Raw genomic sequence first — 22,849 nt, 5'->3', positions numbered from 1 at the left:
TCACGTAGGGAAGGGGACCCACGAAAACATTTGATGTTCAAACATTCCATCAAACATTTCAGACGGAAGGGGGAAACATCAAATTTGTCCAAGTCCCTAAATGATCAACACAGATAGTTTAATATTGTAATATTATTCATATCCAGAAATATAGGAGCCACAATGCTGTCAGCTAATTTTTGTTTGCGCAGTTGACTGAGGTTGAAGTACACCGAACTTAAGTCCAAAATATTACCTCAAATAATCCATGTTTATAGGTATATCAATATATCAATAAACATATACCAATAAATATAAGTGTTAAAGCTACAAAATGCATAAAGACAACACTGATGTGTCTGTGTTGTGATGTAGTTGGACAAAGGGAGGGAACCTCTCCTCTCTAGCATATGACAAAGCACTCTGGGGTCAAGTTACTCTTTTGGGAACAGCAGGATCAAGAGCTTAGGTTACACCGGGGCCAGGCCCGCCCAGAATGTGAGGGTTGATGCACGGGTATGTTTAACAGCGAGAAGACTGAGGCAAGGGAGACCTGTTAAACGTCATTACTTGACAGTTGCCGACAAACAGCAAGCACCGCAGACAGCGTGTATTTGTTACACAAACAACAAATCAGTGGGTGGTTTGCAGTTAAGAGCCCTGAAAAATATTTGTATTGGAAAGAGGAGCAGCTCTGAGGCAAATCTGCACACCCCATTTATGCATTGGCAATTTAGCTTGGTTACCCTAGTAGTTTGAGGATGACAAGCTGTGCTAGTTTGAGCATCATCCATCTGTGGGTTTTCACACAGCATTCCTCATGCACTACTGCACACACACACACACACCACTACCCAGATTAAGAACCATCATAACACAAATCTGTAAATGCCTACTAGTCAGGTCATGTGCCCACAACATTATACGCACACATAAACAGGTGTTTTTACCTGAACAAAGTGGGATATCGTTTACAGCATGAAAGCCAAGGCAATGCCAGAGTATCTTGAACATCCACACACTTTTGAATCGTATCACATTTGGAGCAGATGACCTGAGTAGCTGTCCACCATTACCTACCTCCTGCCAAGGAATGCCAAAGAAGAGGATGAGGCTTCTAGTCCAGATTTTAGGTTTGTATATTCCATTGTCGAGTGTGCTGTGTTAAATTGGGGCATTTACCAATAAATCCCCAAATAGTTGACTACTGAAAACATATACCTCCATTCAATTCATTCCATCTAGATCCTGAACCAGCCAGCAAATACAGCCAACTTGAACTTGTAGGAGGCTCGTGTTTGTCCTCTTCACTGCCCCAGGGTTGGGAATGGGACGGCATGGGACGATACTGGACTGTGATGGGGAGGGCTCCCTTGGCATGGCAGCTGTCCCAGCCAGCCCCACTCTATCCCCCTCCCCCATTTCTCCCTACTCCCCGGTGTTTTCTGATAGGGTGAGACACAGGAAGACACCCTCTAGTTCCCCCCACCCAGGTCCCGCAGCCCGGGGGCCAGACAGAGAGGGCATTGAGGGTCTGACCAAGACAGCGACAGAGGAAGGGAGGGTGGGGGGTTGGGATGGGATGCCATCTGAGTGGAGTCACACTGCCGTCAGAGGCCTCCTGACCCAATAGCTCTGGACCATGACAAGAGCTAACGTGGAAGAGAGATGCAGTTTAGAGAGTAGGAAAAAAAAGAGACAATCTGATGGATTGATGGCAACGAAAAGACACAGTAGATAGCTGAATCCAACGTTCTAGCAGAAAATGTTGCTATATTGTGAAATACCACCTGCTGTTCCTTCCTTCTTCATTACATTGGCATTACATATCTGTCTATTCAAAAGAAATAAACAAGTAAAACTTTAACACTTAGTTGAGCTGTAGTGATGACAGGACCAGCCAAACTCTTAGCAATCAGTCTGAATGAAACCATCGAAAGATGTTGTTGTATGCTTTTCGCAGCACCCCATCATATAAAACCTGTTAAACAAAACCCACTCGAACGCAACAAACGTAGAAAGCAACCATTTCTATTTAGCGCATTTCTTCTAACTGTAGTTTAAGTCAACACTCCATTGTTTATCTGCCAATGTGTTGCAGTATGATGAGAGTTTGCCAGGTGGGTAAAAATGCATGAGGAGGGGGGCTGACATGCCTGATTAATCAATCGCATTATTTAGGTCGTTAGCGTGTTGTAATTCATTTATCATAGTATTATCAAAGTTTAAATGTTGATGGAAATGTACTGTGTGTGCAGTTATGCGTCTCCTACAATGAGAATTTGAACCAATTTATTACTCTAAATATGTAAAACTAGTCACTGGTGAACCATCTTAGCAGTATCACCTCAGGTCCACCAACTCCAATTTTACGGCCCTTAAAAAGCTAATTGTGCTTCATGCTTTATATAGCCTAATGCAGCTTAAAAAGCCTTTAAGTGCACTAATTGCTAATGCGAATGTATGCCATCACGGGCTGTTAAACTGCATACTTATAGTTATCCTCCATATCTCCTAATGGTGAATGATAATGAGACCGGCCTTTTGGTTCCTGTGTTTCTATAGCAGAAGCATTTACGATGTCAGACAAGACAACTGTATCTCTTCAAAACATGGACAGATGAACAGCGTCTATGACACTGGTGTTGGACGAGAAGTGAAAAGTGATGCCAGAGTAATCTGTGTGTGAACTAGATCCTGGGTGACGTGCCGGTCAGTGTTAATGTAGGCACAGCATGTGTCAGCCCTGTACCGTAAATACAGTACAGAACGCCAAATAAGACAGGTAGGGCAGTAACAGGAGACTGAATCAATTTCCAGCACTTTATCTTAAGAATATATTCTCAGCCTGACACAGGTTTAAACCTTAGTAACAAAGTAGTATCACTTCACTGTGCCAAAGATGTGCAGAAGACAATATATGCAGAGGAGAATATCAACCTGAGTTTTCTGCAATCTTAAGACCATTGTAAAAATAAATGTTATTAAAATCCACATGGGAGGCTATGTTACAATAGCAAGAAAGCGAGAGAAAGAGAATAGAGAGTACAGAGAGAGAAAGAGGGAGAGAGCTGAAGAGAGAAAGGGGCTCCTTAAAGAATACTACTGCGACCTGCAACTTTGAGAAAGGCACACTATGACCCACATGTCTGAAAGATGAATGAGCCAGTCAGAGGATCACAAAGCCAAGTGCCGAGCATTCACAAAAACAAACTGATCAAACATGACTATCATATATTACTGCGGTGCATTCCCAGCCGTGTAACGCAGCACTAAAACCAATACACAGTAAAAGAAGCTGTGAACCAAACACTGGGAGTATAATGGGTCTGAGACTGTTCCTCTGTCTGCCCAGGTGTATTATTCACATCTACATAGCTCAGTGTTTTGTTAGCATTTGCCAAGCTCTCTCTGGTTTACTCATTAGGTGTTAGTATTAGCGTAGCATGCAGACACTGGATGTTAGCACCTAGCAGCATGGAATTGGCCGGGCCATCTGTCCTGTGTGAGTGGGCTGCGGGTAAATGACCTGCACCCCAGCTGCACTGACTCATCCCGACTATGACAGCTTCCCTGTGTGTTCCTCCGAGAGAAAACAGCAAGGGACAGAGGGAGGGAAATATGCGGGTGCAGGATGAGCACCGGGTGAGGACGAGGGAGGGAGGTCAAGATATTTGTGATAACAGAACAAATTAATACGTGCTATCTTTTAATCTATCAGAAATCACAATCACACATTTCATGGTTACAAAAAAAAACCGACCACCTCTCCAGTCAGTTGATATTACAGAGCAAATCCTTTTTGCATCAGCATTACACTCAGTCTCCTGTCCATGCAGGAAATGAAACGTATAACTATAACAATACAGTGCTACAGTACTGATCTGTAAACTCCTCATGGCAGTCTCATGAAGAAGAGTTAAAGACCAGATAAAGGAGATCAGATAAATGGAAATGAGACGTAGAGCGCTATGATTTCGGGATGTTGGATGAAATGCATCAAAAGCATCTTACTTTATACTATTAATTATAGCAAATGTGTTCTTGTGTCTTATGGTTTAGTTGTGTCTCACATTGAAACAGCAAGCGAAGAAATCCTGCATTGTATTGAAACATTGTGTCTGTCTGTGTCAAGTGCGCATTTGTTCGGCTGTATAACTGCAGCGGTTACAGACAGGAGTTGAGTGCATAGACAAGCATGTGGCCGTCTGAGTCGGAGAAAAAAACAACAACCTCAAATTGAGCAATAACTGCCAAGTTGAGGGAAGCGCAGTGAGTTCTGTGAATCAGGGCAGCTACTTTTCTGAAAGTCCTGTGAAAGCAGCCTTCACCAAACTCTCTGCTCTCTTTGTCTGAACAGGATCCTGGTTTTAAGGTAAGCGGTGGGTCATGAGTCATTCAGGGTCCAGACATACTCGAGACACATGGAAGCAGTGCTCAACAAGAACCACGTCAAGAATCCTGCATGCAAAATTTGGATTGCTGAACATTTTGATTGGAGTATAGAACGTGATTCATTCAGTTCGTCATAAAATACTGAATTTTAAAAAAACTAATTAAAAGCATGTAATTTATGTTCCTGACAAAATCACAAGAGGCGGTAGAGACTAGAACCTTTTCACAGGCAACCTGAGATGCTGCATGACAACATCCTTGACTGCAGAGCTATGCTGGCAGGAGTGACTGATAAAGAATCTTACCGCCTTGCAGCGTACAAGGAAGTTCAGAGACGTGTCATGTCCAACAGTGTGCATATGACCAGCAATGCAATGTTGTGTCTGTGCTATACTTTCATTTATGATATGGAATTGTTTATAAATACTTATTTTTATGGAATGTTTGATTGGACACTATTTTCCGTAATGAAATTGGATACAAAATGATATCTGTGGAAAATTAAAACTGAACAAAACCCAGCATTCAGGATTCAATTTAAATGAAAGATGGAAAATGTGGGAAAAACTATTAATTCCTTGAAATATCTACAGTCCAAACCATCTACACAGCAAAGCATGTCCCCTACTTACTGTATTCTGAGAAAAACTCACATCACAATTGTGACATAAAGAATGAATTTCAAACAACTCATGTGACGTTTTAAAGAGTTAGGGCAAATACCTGAATGGCATAAAAAATGGCATTTGCTGACGCAGAAATGCCAGAAAATGACACAACATCTCCACGACTGCTCCAAACACATGCGCAATCTAGTAAAGCGCTGTGCTAATCCGAGCCTCGCTATCAGGGCCCTGAGACCACTCTGAACAAAGGCAGTTCTAAGCAAGGAGTGTCGAGAGCGTCAGAGGTTTTGGCGCTCATGGCCTTGGTGACGAGGTCTGCAGAAAGAGGAGAGGAGGCACAAAAGGCTCCTCTATGCTTAGTGCTGCAACTTGTATAAATCAGTCTTTGTTATGGAGACATGACTGGGATTCTTGCTAAACAGCTATTTTTACACCCTTGAGCACCAGAGAGGGCAGTTAACGTACAAGTAAGAGTACACAGCCTTTGGCTAAGTGAAGGAGTGCAGCTAACGTCATCAGTCCACTCCCTGCTGGAGGGAAAGGGGGCATCCATAACTGATGTGTGTGCTAATGCCATGCTTCTGATCTATTCTCTTCATATCATGCAATGCACAAGGCACGGTGTTAATACGTCCACGCCCAGCAGCAGTCAATGGGCCGAAGTAGTGTTTAAACTAGCTTAAACCAGAGATGAATGTCAGTTTAGAAACTCTTCCAGCCTATATCCACATTGTTTATATGCCAACCGACTGTTTCTTTGGTGGTTTTCCAGTTGTCATCAGTTACGCCTCATACACACACACTCTGTCCTTGTGTTGTATCAACACAGCTGACGTCAAGACTTCGACATGGCGAGGGGAAGAAGGTACTGCTACCTACAAAAACAAACTCATGCCATAACTGTGCTGTAGATGAACACAAAACATATGCAATCCCAAATGTACTGCAACTGCTACTGCAGGTGGTGAGGGCAATGTCCCATACAAGATTGTCAAAAAACAAAAGGACATCTGACCTTACATCTGATAGTCAGCAGGAACTGAGTCCACCTTCAATCACAGTCTGCAGTCACAGTCTTAGTTTATGACTCAAGTAAACTAAACCTGTGATACCATGTCCTGAAAAACCCTGAGCTTTCAGTACAATATTCTTCAGAAATGAGTGAGGATACGGGAACAGCCACCAAGCATTATCCTATTTTTGTAATGCTCCTCTCAGAGCAAAGGTGCTCTGGCACATTTATACAAGTGCACACAATCTTGCATATAAACGCACAAAACAAGCATGTGCTTTGACACGCCATGTGGAAGTCTTTCATATTCTTTCACATGACCACCCTTCACTTGGCTTGTTTTTCTGTGGCCCAGTGTGCATTGCAATCTATGGAAAACAATTACAGAAAAGGCTATTCAGTGCTACTGTCTAATACTTATTCACAATATAGCTATTTGAGAGATAATGAAACACAGCGAGCCTACCTTGTGAGCTGTACATTCAAAGGGATCGTTTTTCTTTTGAGTAAATGAGTGAGTGAGTGAATGAGTGTGTATGCGTGTGTGAGTGTTGTTGTTTGTTTCTTCTGTCTTTATCGTGTGCTGCAGCATGTGTGAGGGTCTACAGTTTGTGACCTCTCCCTCCTCTGACTTCCTGTTCTATGTAATCAGGTTGTCCCAGACCCTCCTTAACTGCCACTGCTAAATCAGAGGGGGTGGGACTGACGCGTATGTGTGTTTGTAGTAAGTAAAAGTGAAAATGAAGAGCTAATGCATTAATTTACCAAGACAGTTCAAATGAAAACTCATCATCATTATGGACACTTCATTCACTGGCTTCAGTAGCCAGAAATAAGAGAAGTTCTATCACATTTCTATTCAAAACACAAAGGTCAATTCATTGCTCTATTTGTTGAGAAGATCTTCTCCCTCCTGGCATCCCATTGGTCAACACTACAGAAAGGTCTCTCCCTGCAGTACGTTTTGCACCAACATCCTCTTTCAGCAGGACACACAGCACATTAAGGAGGCCAATGTCTTTATAGGGCTTTTAAAAAAGTGTCTAGTTGTCCTAATATGGACTCCACGCAAGAGATTTGTAGTTTTTGTAGTTTAGTGCACAATTGAAATGGTGAGTAAGATGTTTTCAGGTCCAATTGGACAACCACAACAAAAATAGGACTTGGGTTGTTCAATTCAACAACAGCAGAGTGCATAGTAAGGGTTTGTGCAAAGCTGGAATTGTAGACAAATCACATTCCTTGTTTGTTGTTTTTCAACTGTCACATCTTAACACTTCCTCTTCTTACTTGGATCAGAGCCTTCCTCTCTTTATGATTCTGTTTCCACATTTCTACTCTCAATTAAAGTGTCTAGAAATGCCTCAGCATGGACAGTTTACTCTACTTGTCTGCTCGACACTTGGCAGACCACTGACCCCAAACACGCCTGCTAATACTTCAAAAGTAACTAGTCATTGACTGGAGGTCTCCTCAAGTCGAGAGCTGACAAGTTTCTCCTGGAATATATTGGCAAGGCAGCCCCTTGTATTTTGGAGATTAGGGAAATTCATCATCCACTAACTACGCTGTCCGTCATCGCGCCTTTGCAACCAGAGTATATCAACCGACAGATTTGATTTCATTCTCCGGTGACACATATGTAATACAAAGGCACAGAGAATATAATGTGTCATTATATTGAAGCCAAGAAGAGCGTTCCTCTATTTAGTGAGAAATATGCCCGTCCCTATAGCAGCTGAAAGGGGATTAAAGCTGAAATCAGCGGAGGAAATGAACAGAGATATAGACTCAGAAGCGAACAAAAGATAAGACCACCCAGCGAAACGGACTTGACAGTAACATCAGCTTGTGTGTGCTTCGCCCACAAGAAAACGTTCAAATCCCAACTGACTCTTTAACTTATCAATTATCATCCTTGTCCACAGCATAGCGCTGCATCCCATGTGAGAGCTGACTTGTCCATTTTTCCTTTCTCCAGGAGAAAATGAGAACAAATCTTTGTTGGATTGTAACATCACAAATTTGCTTTGTGTGCAAGTGCCCCATCTTCCCACACAGGTTAGGAATACAACAAGTACAATCTCAAGAGCCAATCCTCCGTATCTAGTGCTCCTCAGAAATGAGACTGCTACATCTAATGAACAGCAAATGTCTAATGTGGGGTTTTTTTTTTAATGGTGAATGTGTGCGAAGACAAAGGCTAGAAACAGCATTGTGTTGAGGAATACATAGAAAACTTTGTATACATTTTGTAAAGTATATTTTGTGTTATTAGAACAATCCAACTCCAACATTGGAGCTCAAATGGTTTGGGAAATCCAGCATCATTTGGAAAACAATAATACCCTACCAGCTGTACATAACAAGTGATGTTCATGTGGCGTTACATATCAATATGAACTGCCTCAGATGCCTATGCGCTGCAGATTGGACACATATGATAGCAATGCATTTCAAGATCATTAATCTGGTTGTATTGAATGAATTAAACACCCTAATACAACAAGAAACATTCAAGAGAGTCACCTGAAAAGGAATAGCCGAACAAAATTTCTACCCTCACATTGTCTACCTTCACTTGAATTATTTAAGTTCTCATATTTTGTCATTTGGACATCGGAACTATAAACCACAACATCTAGGAAACATTACAAAGGTAAAACACTTAAAGTATATGGGAAGACAGTAAATTCTGCAGAACCGAGTCACATGCTTTTTAGTTTTCCATACAGCACATCAATGAAACCGTAAAGGCATTGGAGCAGCAACCCAAGCCAGTGTCAGCCTCTGTACAGACTACAAGGTCATACAAGTTGGCTCCGCACCAAAGAAAGAACAGTTGTTTTATGCAGCTGGGCATATACCGTGTTCTTTAACATTTGTGCATTCCTGCTTTGCTAGAAATAACCCGTCAAACTGGCACCTGCTGCATGATGTAGAGAATGCTTGCGTGTTTTTCCATTTGTGTGCGTGGCCAGTTTATGTTGAGTGCGGCTGAAGCTATCTGATATCATTGAATGATTAAAAAGAAAAAAGGTCTAAAGCTTTCCACTGTAGACTCTAGGATACATCAGTAGCAGCGCATACAAAGAACCTGTACACACACATCAATGTGACTTCAGCTCACTAATCTGTTACAAAGTGCTCCTATGATCAAAACAAGCCGACTCCCCCTGCCATCGTCTGCACAATCCTCGACTCCCTCCATTTATCCCACATCACCTTACTTTCATGTGCAGCTGTGAAATTCTCACCCACCGAGGCACCATTTGACCCTGGCCCGAACAATCTATGGTAACTGTCCAAAGAACACAGACCCTGGTAGTCGCTGCTATCTTTGCAAACAGTGCACACAAAGTCTAACATTCTCACAAAAGACAAGCTGAAAGGCTAACAGGTGTTCTTCATTTATATGAAACTACACAAGGTCACAAAGACAAGAAAGCCCATTTATGTCAAAAACGTAACATTCTAGCAAAAACATGCTGTGGAATAATTGTGGCATTATATTAAACAGTGAGCAGAATATAATCTAGCTTTTGTATAAAACTTACTGTTGACAAAGCATAACAAGCATTAGTTCTTACCCACGTTTTCAAGAGTAGGCTTTATCTGATCTAAAGATGTTTAAGGGGTATTGTCATCAACCGCCTCTGTGGGCCCAGTTATTGGTCCATTCAGCTCCACGCCACGGTACCAACGTTCATCCAATGGCCTGACAAGGCAACTGTGCAGCTGTCTATGTGCTGCTGTTGCTGCACAACTGTTTCTTACGGGGCGGGGACAGGAACTCTCAGTCAAGTAATCATTGCATATTATTCATTAGAGTGTCCGCGGACAGAGGGAGGGAAAGAAGACCGAAAGGGGCAGAGAGAGGAGGGAGAAGGTTGGAGAAGGTGGAAAGAGATAGCTGATCGGAGAGTGGAGGACTAGTTTGGTTTCCGCAAAGAGTACAGGGTTAATCATCTGCCAACGTTCAAGAGCAAAGAAGCTTCAAAAAACCTACTCCTCTATGTCTATGCTTTCAGACGGTAGGCTACATTCTGACTTAAACTGTGCTCTCAGGGTAAAGTATTAACTGAGAGTGAGCAGGTTTAAACATTAACACTGCCTCACATCTTGTACGCCTGAGGGAGCAAAGAAGCATCAATAGTTACATATAATGCAGAAAACTAGCCTCTGTATTAGCCTATCATCAAAACTGAACCAAATAACTGACTGTGTTTTCCAGGAAACAGGGTCTTTGTGAAACAGAGAAAAGCAGAGCAAAAAAACACACACAAGGCAAAAAAACATCCCTTAGTGGAAGTTTCCACTTTGTTAGCGCTTTTTATCTTCCTTCATCTGTTCCCAACACACACTCTGGACAAAAAGATTTCCTGTTTTGCCTCCTTTTGTCACCGCAGTCATGTTTGGGGGTCCGTCAGGAGCTAACTTTAGAATCGCTTCAGCTGAACCATTACAAGACAAAAGCCTTGGTCTGTAAAATCTCAACACAACATCCAGATAAGAGTTTCCTAGGCTGTTGTGATATACTTAAAACATTTATGTGTTGATATGGTTCTTCTTGGAAAAGTAGCAATGGGAGTAAAACTTCCCCAGTGCAGACAGTTTGCTTGCGGTTTGCTTGCACACTTTCACAACTCATTTAACACAAAACACACACCATGGCCTGGCAAGGCAATGAGCAGAACCAAAGCATTAACAATCTATGACAATGTCAAGGCAACTCAAAAGATCAAACAATGTCAATGTTAGATGAAAATGGCTCAATATCTGCAAAACAGACCAATCTTAGTGCCAGTACAACCAAAGGCAAAACACAGCGAATCTCGTCAAAGTGCCATTGCAGTAAAAACAGACACCATAGTGTGATGTTAACATCAGCATTAATTCTGCAACATTACTCATGCTTGACGAAAATAAAAAATATGTCCAATCCTTTATATCGTGTTAATGTCAAAATATTTTTTGCATCATTCCATGTTAACACTTGTAACACAGAGAAAATACGACTTCAGTCAAGTGTGTAAATGCTACAATAACCAATAAATCCTATGGACACAACAGCTTATCGTGTTCACGCACCATCCAAAAACCGAAACCATCAAAACAAAACAAAAGTCATCTGCTTGGCTTTTTCAGTCATTCACGTGCACCATACTGTTATGCAACTTCTGCAGAGTAGCTGAGAAAACAATCCACTTATTTCATCACTTAAAAAACAAGGGATGAGGTTGAAAATAATTCATTTCAAAGATCAATACGTCTCGTAGAACTTTTGCAGTTGCTCTAGTCTGGTCTTCTGAAAGGGCGCCGACATTCAACGCGCAGGCATGAGAGCTCTTGACGAAGCAATGGCCTAAATATCACAGCCAAAAAGGTGTTGTTCATGTTATATCAGAATCATCAAACTTCCACCCACTTCCTGTCTTCCATGTTTTTGGTGGGTTGTGGCGTGAAATAAGCATCTCCACACTGATGATGAAGCGTAACCTTTTGATACTTAGCCTGTCTCTCTGACCTTTTGCTGAGAGTTGCAAAGCTAACTGTAATCGCCAAATGGAAATCCCAACAAAGCAGGATTCTATCTATCTGAAAGAACAAAAAGGCAGAGTGAAGAGCTTACTAAGTGCTGCTGGGTTAATCCATAGGTCACAGCTTTACCTGGTTCCGAAGGGTCCAAGCTTAGCAGAACTAGAAACGTTGACAGAGGAGCAAGGCAAGCAAGCTGCTGACCAGCGACCGTCGGTGAGTGAGTCTGGCCACTTTCCTGCCTACACTGCTGACTTCCCTCCCCTCCTCTTTACTCCATCAAGTCTGCAACACCCTGCTCCAATAACCCCTGACCCACAGGAAGTAGACACAATGGACTGAAAATAACACACACCTCCCCTGGCAACAACTGCCCACCCCGACCCCTCGCTGCACCACCACACTTCCACACTACGCTGCATCTACAGCCAGCCAGAGAGAGGTGGGCAGAGGCAAAAATATCCGCCACCCCCTCAACGTGCGGTGCCCACATGCCAAACGCGCACCGGCCCCGCTTTGCATTCCCGGCATGTGTTTTGATCCGCTCCTGCACGGATGTTGGTTCAATTCATGACGAATTCGAGTATAATTTTAAATATGTCAGCATCACACACAACTGCTGAGATATTTTTAGATTTTATGTTTCAAACAGAGTGCTGTGGCTCTCAGTGAAGGAATGTTTCACACTAAAGCAGGTTTTAGGTTGAGCAGCATGACTTCCTGCTGGAGGGGGGGGCTTCTCCACGGTCAGATTCAAAAGCATCTGTAGCTGAATATGCAAGGATGTACATGGGGAAGTTTAAGCGTGTGTGTGTGTATATAAGCGCGCGCGTGTGTGTGTGTGTGGGTGTGTGCATACACCCTGAATAGGGGTGTGTAATAAAAATGTTTGATTACTCCTGATTCTCTATTCAGATAACAAATTAAACATACATATTTTTACTCACAGTATTTTTTTAAAAAGGAATATGTTCACATTTAACACCATGTAAAACATTTTGTGTAGCAGTCCTCCTGTCCAGCAGATGTCACATGTGTAACATAGCGTGACCTGTTTGGTAAACCTGTTCCACTCAACATGGCTCCCTGAGACTAATAAATGTAAGGCCATTTGCAACATATGCAACAGAAATCAAATGCTGTGCCAACCAAACAAAGTTGAGGAACCACTTGACGAGCCATCACCCTGACGATGTGAAGCCTGTGCCAGGAATCAACACACCATAGAATCAAAGAGATACACCCTTACAATGTTGTGAATTATGGGGGCTTCTGAAGCCCGCTGAGAGTAAAGTATGACATGCTACTCTGTAATACATGCAGGGGTCCAGAGGGCAACCATTAAGTCACAATTTGCAACTACTTTTAGACACAGTGTGACTAAAAATAAGGCTAAGCACACAAGTGCAATTTGAAAACATGTTGTGTCATAAGTCTATGATGAGTCTTTGTTCAGGGAGCAGTGACTTTTAGAGCTCAATGGGTTGTAATTTGTCTCAGTATGATCATGTAAAGATATGTAAAGATATGATAAACTAAGCCAAGATAAGCTAAGGTGCAGTATGTATATACGTATCTATATGCCCTAAATCTTCCTGAAATTAACTGAATCAAACTAAATGGAGTCAGATTCAAATCGATTCAAGATATTAGAATTGATATCTAGCCGCAACCCTGAAAAACTACAATATGCTTTGATGCCTTTTGATGCTGTTCATCACCATTTGATCACTTAGCATTGGACAAGATCAAAGATCTTTTGAACAGGTACTGTGTTAGTTCACTCAGTGTGCACATCTCAACCAAATCCTTATTCATGCACTGAGCAGCACCGATCTAATCCAATCAGTGCAATGAAAATTATACCAAATCACATTTGCTGGCCACTGAGAGGTTGACTTAGACCTGATCTAATTAGCCTCTCTCCAGCAGAAGAGTCCATCCACTAGGAAATGGCTTGAGATGCCATATACTTAGATAAGGAAATGGACTCTGAGACACACTTCTGTGTTACACTCAGAATATTGGTGGTCTGTTACTCAGCAAAACCTGAGCTGAAACACAATTTCAGTAAGATGTCTTCTCGGCAGGCAGTAGATCTGTAAAATAGGATCATGTCTCTTTGATTGGCTACATCAAAAAAGCTGTTCATAGATCAAAAATGCATGCCAATTCTTACTACTGGCTGTAAGCATGTTTTGTGTCCTGTTGTAAGAGGCGAACACGTCTAGGCTTGTTGCTCAGCCAGCTAAGAGACACACCTCCATTTTCAACCAGTCCCCTGAAACTGGAACACACCTCAGCTCTCTATTGTCACACTTGAATGATACTGCTTCGCTTTCAGCTGAAAGTGAATGTGCGTAGGGCAAAGCGCATACCTCAGCTGCATGTGTGTTTACGGGAACCCCGTACAGTGATTCTATTTGAGCTAAGAATGTGTGGAACCGGGGCACACGCTCACTAAAAGCCGCAACAAAGACAACAATGCAAAATATTTTCCAACTCAACTATTGCGCAAACAGCTCCAAAACAATGTCAGCATTTTTGAAATTTCTCTTGTCTTTGGCTGTGGGAGGACTTCTGTGGGTGTGTGCTCGCATGCCTGTCGATTTGTTAAACAGCTTCATGTGTACTCAACTCACCTGCACTTGCTCTCTAGCAGCTCTCGCTCTCACTCTCTCGTCTCACACACGCTTCACACTGCTTCCCTCGCTCAGTAGGTTTCATTTGAAAACCTACAAACAGTTGTGTGATCAAACAATTCTGTTCTGTGATCTCAACAAATGAATAGATTTGTGCACACGGCCACACAGACAGGCCACAAACAGGTTTTGTCAGACACTGTAACACAACTTTTATCCATTTGCGTTTCACAAATGATCTTCATTTAAATGAACTGTCCTGAACCCTTCTTCTTAGAGCCTTGGACAGGTTGCATTTTGTAAATCTGTAGCTGACCTAAACCCACTGAGGTCATTGCACCTGACCCTTTATCACTGTCATTGGCCCTAAATCAAGCAAAAATCCAAATCTGAATCCAGCAAAGTAGCCAAACCATTGCTCGTCCATCCTTTTGAATAGCCCATGACCAAAGCAACCCCTACTTTGACAACAAACTCACAACAACAACAACAAAAACAACACAGCCCCTTCTCACCAAGTTCAGTTCCAAGGACGCGCTTACAGGAGTTGTGTTGATGTTTACTCTGGTCTGTATTACTCAAGGTTTGGTCACTCAAACTCCAAAATTCAACAACCTGACACTGAGAAACCTGAATGTGCTTACGAATACCAAAATCAATTGTTTACAGTATCATAAGTTTTCTTCCTGCTTTGCTAGATGTAATACATGAAGCACTTTTTCCTGCCAATTATCTGAAATGAAACCACCATATGAGATGTCTTTATTAGCCTGGTTTCCATTATATAATTTGGTGTATTTTGATGTTGCATATTGGAAAATGTACAATGGAAACACATTTTTAATAAAAACTGAAATATTGCAAACTTCTTTTTGGCTTCAGGTGATTTTTGTGGGGAGTTGATAAAGATTTATGTCACAAAAAGGTCACAGAAACCGATGTTTTCTTATTTAGTTGCTTCGCATAGTGTTTTATTTCCGGGTGATATATCATATAGTATCTCTGGGTTACATGATTATCTGGGATAAGAAAAACTACAACCTACAGTATGTACAAGGACGGCATTTTCTTATGTGACTAATCAGGTTCAGATAAGGCATGATGCAACGTAAAAGGCCGTATGTAGAGGAGGACAGAGGCAAACATCATTGCCAGTCAACATTTGTTCACTTGATTTACATCTCTCTTATCTTCTCGTAACTCCTGGTTATAGCTCCACCACCAAGACTGGCTGGTGAAGATACATCCATATTGGCTTGTGGTGGCGAAGAAAGGATCCAGGTCATCGGTCAATAACAATTACCCTCTTGGGAAGGAAGCTACATTAAGGTGAGGACATGGGGAAATGGGGGGGTTGTGCATGTTCATTATGCTTCAACGCTCTGCTTCAGTTTATACTACATTTGTAAACATATAAATTGCTGTAAAAGTGGAAAGAAAAAATGTTGATGACACACAGTTGTGAAGCTTATAATGTTCAGTGTTTGTTGTCATTGTCAATTTGGTTCAACTCCATGGTCATTTTTTGCAGTCTTTCTTGTTGTAATCAGACTGTATTATATTCTCTCTCAGTCCCTCTCATATATGTCACACAGGATGGTTTGAGTCCTCTCATCACAGTCTACTTTCAGCCACAACAATTAAACTGATAGGCACAGAGAGGTTACAGCAAATGTCAGCAAAATATATCCCATTCTCACAGTATCTCCTTGACTTTTGTTCCAGGTGTTTGAATAACACTTTTATTTCAGCTAAGTAAGAGATCAAAATGATGCACGCTCGGCCGATATGTTTCTCGTTGGCCTTCGCTCCACTCGTCTACCCTCTCCTGTTTGTGTCCCATCTGCCTTTCCTTCTCGTGCTCTCACCAATCTAAGCTCCTGCAGTCACATGCACTTGTCAAAGCTGCATCGTTAGAATTCAACACATTCCATTGGCATGGCAGACTTGGTTCTCATGATCACACTGTTCCTTGGCGGCTAAAGAGAGGGGCTAAAACAATTCTCCTTTCAGACGTGAATGTCCTATCCACTGTAAAATTGTTCGGCACAGCCAAGTGTGCAGAACAGTAGAGACAAAACACGCGAGAATGACTATTCTGACATGTATAATTAACCTAACTTCCAAAAACACACCCAGATACTACTAAGTTCCAATTGTTACACAACACAAACTTCAGTTGTAATTCAATCGTATCCGAGACTCGACAAGTTTAATATGGCAGCAGATTTCCCAGCAGAAAGCCATTTCAAGTTGCATTTGTACATGAGATGCTGGGAAAACTATTACCTATAAAGTGCAGCTCAAGTCTGCAAATGCGCCTGTAACAATGAACACCTGTCAGCTGGAAATTCCCATTGCAAAGTCAATAACAATTTAAGGCAGAACTGAGGAATACCATTTGCACACCTAAAACTATTTCTACAACTGTAACATTTATAAATTGCACCACATATTATAGGCCTCTGGCATTTATGAACAATATCGGCTATACCACAAATCAGAAAGCAAAGCTGCTATCGCTTTGATTTTACCAATTTGCATTTAAATAACAAAGATGTGATAAAAGTGACTGACCTTGAGTCCCAAATGTCAAGATATTCCATAAGTTTACAGGACACACCAGCAACGACTGGTGAAACAGAACCACCAGAGAAAGTTCACAGGAAGACCAAGAAAGTAGGTGGACAAGAGGAGTAGGTCGTCCACACTCTCAGCTTCCAATCAGGCAGGAGAGGAATACTCTCTCTACTGCATCTCTTGTCTGTCTGTGTGTGTGTGTGTGTGTGTGTGTGTGTGTGTGTGTGTGTGTGTGTGTGTGTGTGTGTGTGTGTGTGTGTGTGTGTGTGTGTGTGTTAACCACGTCCTCTGGCTTGAGGCCAGGCCAAAGATATCGGGCAGCACCATAGTAACTCTAATGCAATCAGGGACAGTGGCCACAGCAGGACCACTGGGGAATAGCAAATAAAGAGCAATCTATCTTCCTCTGTCCGACTCCATTCCTTCTGAGGATGTCTGCTTCGATGGACACAAAGACGGTGGGTTAAAAGAAGCAAATGAAAAGGAAAATTAAGGCTGATTATGCAGACAGTATTCATTTTATGGTGGCCCAGTCTCACTCACAGTCATCTGGGAAATTACACAGGTCAGTAGCAATATTTCACATCTGGTCTCCAGGCTGACACCCCCACACCCCTTCTGTCCGGCTGTCCTCAGACTGGGACAAATATGCACACATAAGGGCGCACCAACAGTGCAGAGCTGAGGAAGAGGGGCAAGAAGTATCACAGCAGTGGGCTATATTAAGGGGCTGCAGACACAGCGGCTAGGGTCAGATCACACAGGACCACATAGCTGGAGTGCCAGCTCTGTGTGTGTGTGTGTGTGAGAGAGAGAGACACAGAGAGAGAGACAGATAGGTGGACATAAGGAGTTAAAAATGCACAGATACAGTCTCACATATTTCTTCAGAACTAAATGCTTTCAAAGGCTCAAATTACACAGATGAGCAATAACAAAACTTCCATGTCTCTGACTAGTCTCCAGACTTAACAGAGCGATGTGTCCAGTTGTTTGTTCCACTTTTTGAGCATTATTGAATGCATCCATCAGGGTCTCACAGCAGCAGTGGCTGCAGGGACAGCTATGCTGAACACAAAACAGCATGGCATATAGCCTATGGATCATTACTATTGCTATCTCATACTACTACATGGAAAACACAGCTTTCACATAGCAGGTCTACACTCTATGGAGGTTAGTCAGGTCCACACAGCAATCTATTTAGGTCACCATGCTGTTTGAAGTCCCTATTGTTTAGTCCCATGGAGCATAGGTGATAGTCTCCAGCGGGGGTAGGTTCTTGTGTGTCTATGTTGCTCTTATGAAACCTCTAACATAAACTAGCCTATAAAGAGGAAGTTTGTGAAAGTCACGAGACGTCTGGCTGCAGTAAAGTCAGGCAAACTTGAACATGAACACAAGCTTAGCCAATACTTTTTTCCAGTTTGTGGCGCTTATCTGCAAAAGTCACTATTGACTGTAGCCCTAAGGTATGGGTACACAGAAAATATTAATATGAGCGCAGATAACAATGGCTTTCAAGACGCATCTATAATCAAAAACATATTGTAGTTCATAATAATTGGTGACCTGAAGATACACAGTTACAAGATAAAATCATTGCACAGAGGCATCTTTCAGCTGCAAACACACACTCACAAGCTCACAATCAAACAAAATCACATTTGTTGTTTCTATTTGACGCTGAAGTGTTTGGTTGAAGTGAAGCTGCAGACTCCATGGCATGCATTCTGAGACACCTGATCTAGAGAAACCCTGCATGATCCACAGGAACCTGGCTGCTCACAATATCAGGTTCGCCATCACTCTTTTCATTGTCAATGTTCCTTAAATGTTCCCTTCCCTTTGTTATCAAAGAGCACAATTAGCTGTTAGAATGAACCTAATATACTGAGAAAGATGAAGATGAAGACAGGAATGTAGAGAGTTCAGACAGAGAAATAACAGAAAAGAGAAAGAAAAGGAGAGAGAGAGACCCTCCTCCTCTCTCTTCAACCGCCATCTGGTAGCCATCAGCGCCTCACACAGGAAGGGGCGGCCATGCCTTGCTGGGGCGCCAGGGAGCGGCTCCTTTTCCCTCCCCGTGCTAGAGAAACAACAATCAGCCAGTGCATTGCCTCGCAGTACAGTCCGGCCCATCCTAGTCCAGGCTGAGGAGTCAGCAATCCAGGACCAGGAACTTTACTCCACAGCAGACCAGCAAAGAGGAGCACATTCCTGCTGTCTATGGCTGCCAAGAAGTACTGGGAACGGAAAGAGACTGGGAGAGAACAGAGAGTCCCTCTCACTGCAGGCTAATGGTGCTGCTTGAGGAGCCCTCCAGCCTTTCTCCTCTTTTTTACTCTCTCTAGACAGGCACAGATCGATTGTCACTGTGCAATATACCAAACTACATTTTCCTCTACAACACACTCTTACTCCTGCTTTGCAAGAATTCATGGAATGTGCATTATCATGAAAACTGGACCAACTTCTGTTTCTCATTTTTTCCCCAAAAAGAAAATGCACTAATCTGATGGGAATTCAGATCCCCACAGCCTTTGGACTGGCTTAGCTCTTCTTGCAAGTGGGTGGAGACCATCTTTGGCCATCTGTGTTATCCCAGTGGCCTGTTCTATGTCCAGAACAGACTACAACTACACTCAGAAATAGAAAGCCGCCCTATGACACAGGCTATTTATACTGCCTGGTGTCATTAGCTGATCAGAGGAACATGAGAAACAATGCAAAGCAAGTCTGCGAGAGTGATTATATAAGAAATACTGTGTGAACTCCATCAGCACATGTGAGACACTCACTGCCATCCGCCATAAAAGCTGTAACACATATTGCTTCTAAAAGTGCTTGAAAAAAACCTGATGATGTGTGCAATTTGTAGTGCCAAACACTTCAGACGTTCCTGTCATCTGTGCTTCATAATAGCTGGACTTAAAATTGTTCGAGTTGGCCTCGATGATAAACAGCACAATGGGCGCACTCAACAGAATCTGACTTCAACAGAGCACACATGGAAAAGTGTGTTCTTAAGTTTAAGACTTGAAAACAAAGTATGCTCGAGAGTGGTTCACTAAAATGACACCATGAGGGGCATTTTGGAGAACTGGTCCATTTACAACACAGGAAAGTAAACAGCAGTGACAGCAAAAAAAAGAGACACATCTGTTTACAAAATGCTCCACGCCAGCCTTGACCTATCAATTCACTCTAGCAATGTTTGTGTTCTACTGATGCAACAAATTACAGCAAAGAGGGAATGACGGAGACGTTTCCTGGGGATATATGGGCCAAAAGCTGCAAGGAGTGCCATCCATAGCATTAACAGTCCATATGTTACAGGATTTAGTTTTTACTATATAGAAACTTGAGATTGACAGTGATTGCCAGTACTATTAATGGCTTTTCTCTCTCACTCAAAAGACAAATACAGCATACTCCTGTATTAAAAAGGACATGTGACAGATACTCCTGCATGCTTTTCCCAATCTGGCAACTTTCAAACTTGCTCTGATACAACTGACTCTATTCTACTGGTCACAAAAAGAAAATCAAGCAAGTATAGTTTAGTATATATTAGACGTGTTCATTGCCGAGCAAAGTGATGACTTGGCTGTCACACGACCGTGACTGGTGACAGGAATTGTATGGCGGCATACCGGTGACCACATGGCAACAGCGACAGCAGGAGAAAAAAGCAGACGAAGACAAAAGGAATAGGGATGCCGAAGCTATACTTTTGTTATCCCATAATGACGGCCTAGTACCACACAGAGAAAATCAGCTCTCCAAAATAAACCACTTCGGCCCTTCAATTTCCACTGGATGGTGATTAATTATTAAATCACAATGTGTCCCCCACCCAAAACTGCTATTCCCACGACGCTTTGCTGGATAACACTCACAGTGTAATGAGGAAAAGGTGTGAAAAGGAAGATTCTGAGAGCAGAGTGTCTGATGCTTCTGACACATCTAAATCTCACTTCTGTGAGGTTGCATAAGCCTGGTAAGATATTTACTGTGTAATACTAAAATCCCCTCGGCTGCAAACATTCAGACAGCTTCCCTCCTCTCGGATGTTGCATTTTTGATTGTGTTGACAATGACAACATTCAAGCCAACGCTGCTAATAAAGTCGATATGCAAAGTCTCTCACACACGCGCACACACACACACACACACACACACACACAGGAATTATTTTGTGAGGTAAATTTAAATTGGACCATTTTCTACCTTTAATGCCACCTTGCAACAAACAAAATTTAATTCAAAACAAGAAACTTGTTGTAAAGGTTTTAACACGGCCCTGAAGTAATACTTTTGCTTTTACTGCTGCAGTGAGTCTTTTTGAAGTCTTGATCGACTTTACACACCTGGATTTAGAAAACTATCCCATATCAAATAAACCTCCAGTAAATTGTGGGGGGGGATCTGTTGTGCATCACTCTCTTTAGGTCATTTCACTAGACAAGGGGGATCTGACCATCCAACATACAAATGCTCCTGTTATAAATCCCTGGATGTACAGTAGGCCATGCTTTGGGCTGTTCATCTTCAGCTTTCTTACACATCAGCAAACATCATGACAAAATACTGTATGTTCATATTTGGACACACCATAAGACATTTTTCCAAATCATCTGGGAGTGACTCGTTACATCCGTTTCCCACTGGCTATGCATGCTGAAGTGGGGCCGCTGTGTGACTGCTACTGCTAGAAAGAGTTTGCCTGTAACACTGGAAGCATCAATGCAACTTCTATTAAACGCTATTCTTTCTGTTGTTGTTTACTCAATTTTCAACAGTGTGAGTTGTGAACTACAGCAGCAGGCCTGGGGATCCTGTATGAGCCCACTGTGCATCCCCATTGCTTTCGGGTACTTTGGCTGCACGTTGCACTGGCATGCAGTGCAAATGCTGTAACCTTAACAAGGGCGGCAACAGCGAGGAGCATCGGGTGGCTTCATCGCCACAGACACATTCTTGCCTTCCTTAGCTATTGCTCGGACATGCAGAACACAGGAGATTCATGTTCCCGCAGCTTCTTCAATGCTGCCGTAGGAGTCGTTGTTGCCTCCTTATTTTCCCTCTACTACCTCTTGTCATCAACTTTGAGGGGACATCCTGACCTAAGCAATAGCCATGTGGTGCCACATATTCTCTAATGAGTGGTGATAGTCTTAGCAATGCTCAGTGGTGCATCTAATCCGGCTCCTCTGATCAGTATCAACAATGACATGCCATTGATGCTTTGTGAGCTCCTCGCAGACTTTGATTATGGTTGGGAGGAGCCAAGAACACACAAAAGAGATCCTTCTGGAATATTCATTTAGGGTTCATTCAAACCTCTTTCAGTGATGACAGGTGTAGGCCTCTGAACAATTCAGCATGAAACTTGTTGACATAGCTACAGCCTGGTTATAAAAGGGTGTATTCACTTATTCAACCAACATTATGTTCCGTCGTAAACAATCTGTTTTGCCATTCAACTTTGTTGCTGTCTTTCCATTCCGGCAAGACTTCATCATATCATCATTTTAAAGATCAAACTGCTACTTGTTACTCCAATATGTCCTTCCAGCTTAACTCATGCCCTACGTTTGTTTACAGTTTGGTTATACTGAACACAATGGCAAAGGTGTGTCTTGGACCTTAGGTACACTATCAAATTCAAAACAAAGGTGGACCAGTAAGGATAACTATTGTAGTAGCAAAGATGTAAATATTTAATGCTTATTTGTTTGTAATGGACAATAAATAATTAATGGCCCATGCAATCCATTTTCAAACCGTGGCAGATCACACAACCGTCGTCTGCTCGCTCCAAATGGACTGCTGTCATTGTGGTGGTCAGGACACAGTCTGATCATTTGTCTTTGTTAGCATAAGAGGCTAGTGCAGCACAAGTGCCCCTCTGTTGCATCCTATTTGGGCTGTTTGCTTGTTTGTTTCTTCAAGCATGAGGGGAGGGGGGGTTAACAGAAAGTGATCGCTTGTTCTCGGTTCTACTTGCTAAGCAGATTTAACGAATTCTCTGCTTAACCAAAAAGCCGTGTCTTTGTTTGTGTTGACCGCAC

The 22,849-nt window shown here is 42.4% G+C and overlaps 1 protein-coding gene across 11 annotated transcripts in view; it reads right to left on the bottom strand.

Moving 5' to 3' along the window:
• gab1 (GRB2-associated binding protein 1) overlaps positions 1 to 22,849 on the bottom strand; it is a 43,655-nt gene that overhangs the window by 16,982 nt on the left and 3,824 nt on the right. For 3 of the 11 annotated variants that reach the window (XM_076147777.1, XM_076147782.1, XM_076147778.1), the window contains exon 1: positions 6,479 to 6,633. The exons of 5 other annotated variants lie outside the window; for them this stretch is intronic. In XM_076147777.1, coding sequence (XP_076003892.1) covers positions 6,479 to 6,604 — 126 coding nt within the window. In that variant the 5' untranslated portion in view covers positions 6,605 to 6,633. Of the gene's footprint in view, positions 1 to 5,746; positions 5,876 to 6,478; positions 6,634 to 9,602; positions 9,741 to 11,682; positions 11,770 to 22,849 lie in introns of those variants that run through there. 3 more of the 11 variants (XM_076147781.1, XM_076147783.1, XM_076147784.1) reach the window with 3 other exon arrangements.

The sequence above is a fragment of the Genypterus blacodes genome, unplaced genomic scaffold, assembly GCF_046128005.1.
Source record: "Genypterus blacodes isolate CSIRO-AG114 ecotype Tasmania unplaced genomic scaffold, CSIRO-AGI_Gbla_v1 ptg000039l_1, whole genome shotgun sequence".
NCBI classification, from domain to species: domain Eukaryota; kingdom Metazoa; phylum Chordata; class Actinopteri; order Ophidiiformes; family Ophidiidae; genus Genypterus; species Genypterus blacodes.
Note: the sequence above shows the minus strand (reverse complement) of the source record. Positions and strands in the feature narration are given on the sequence as shown.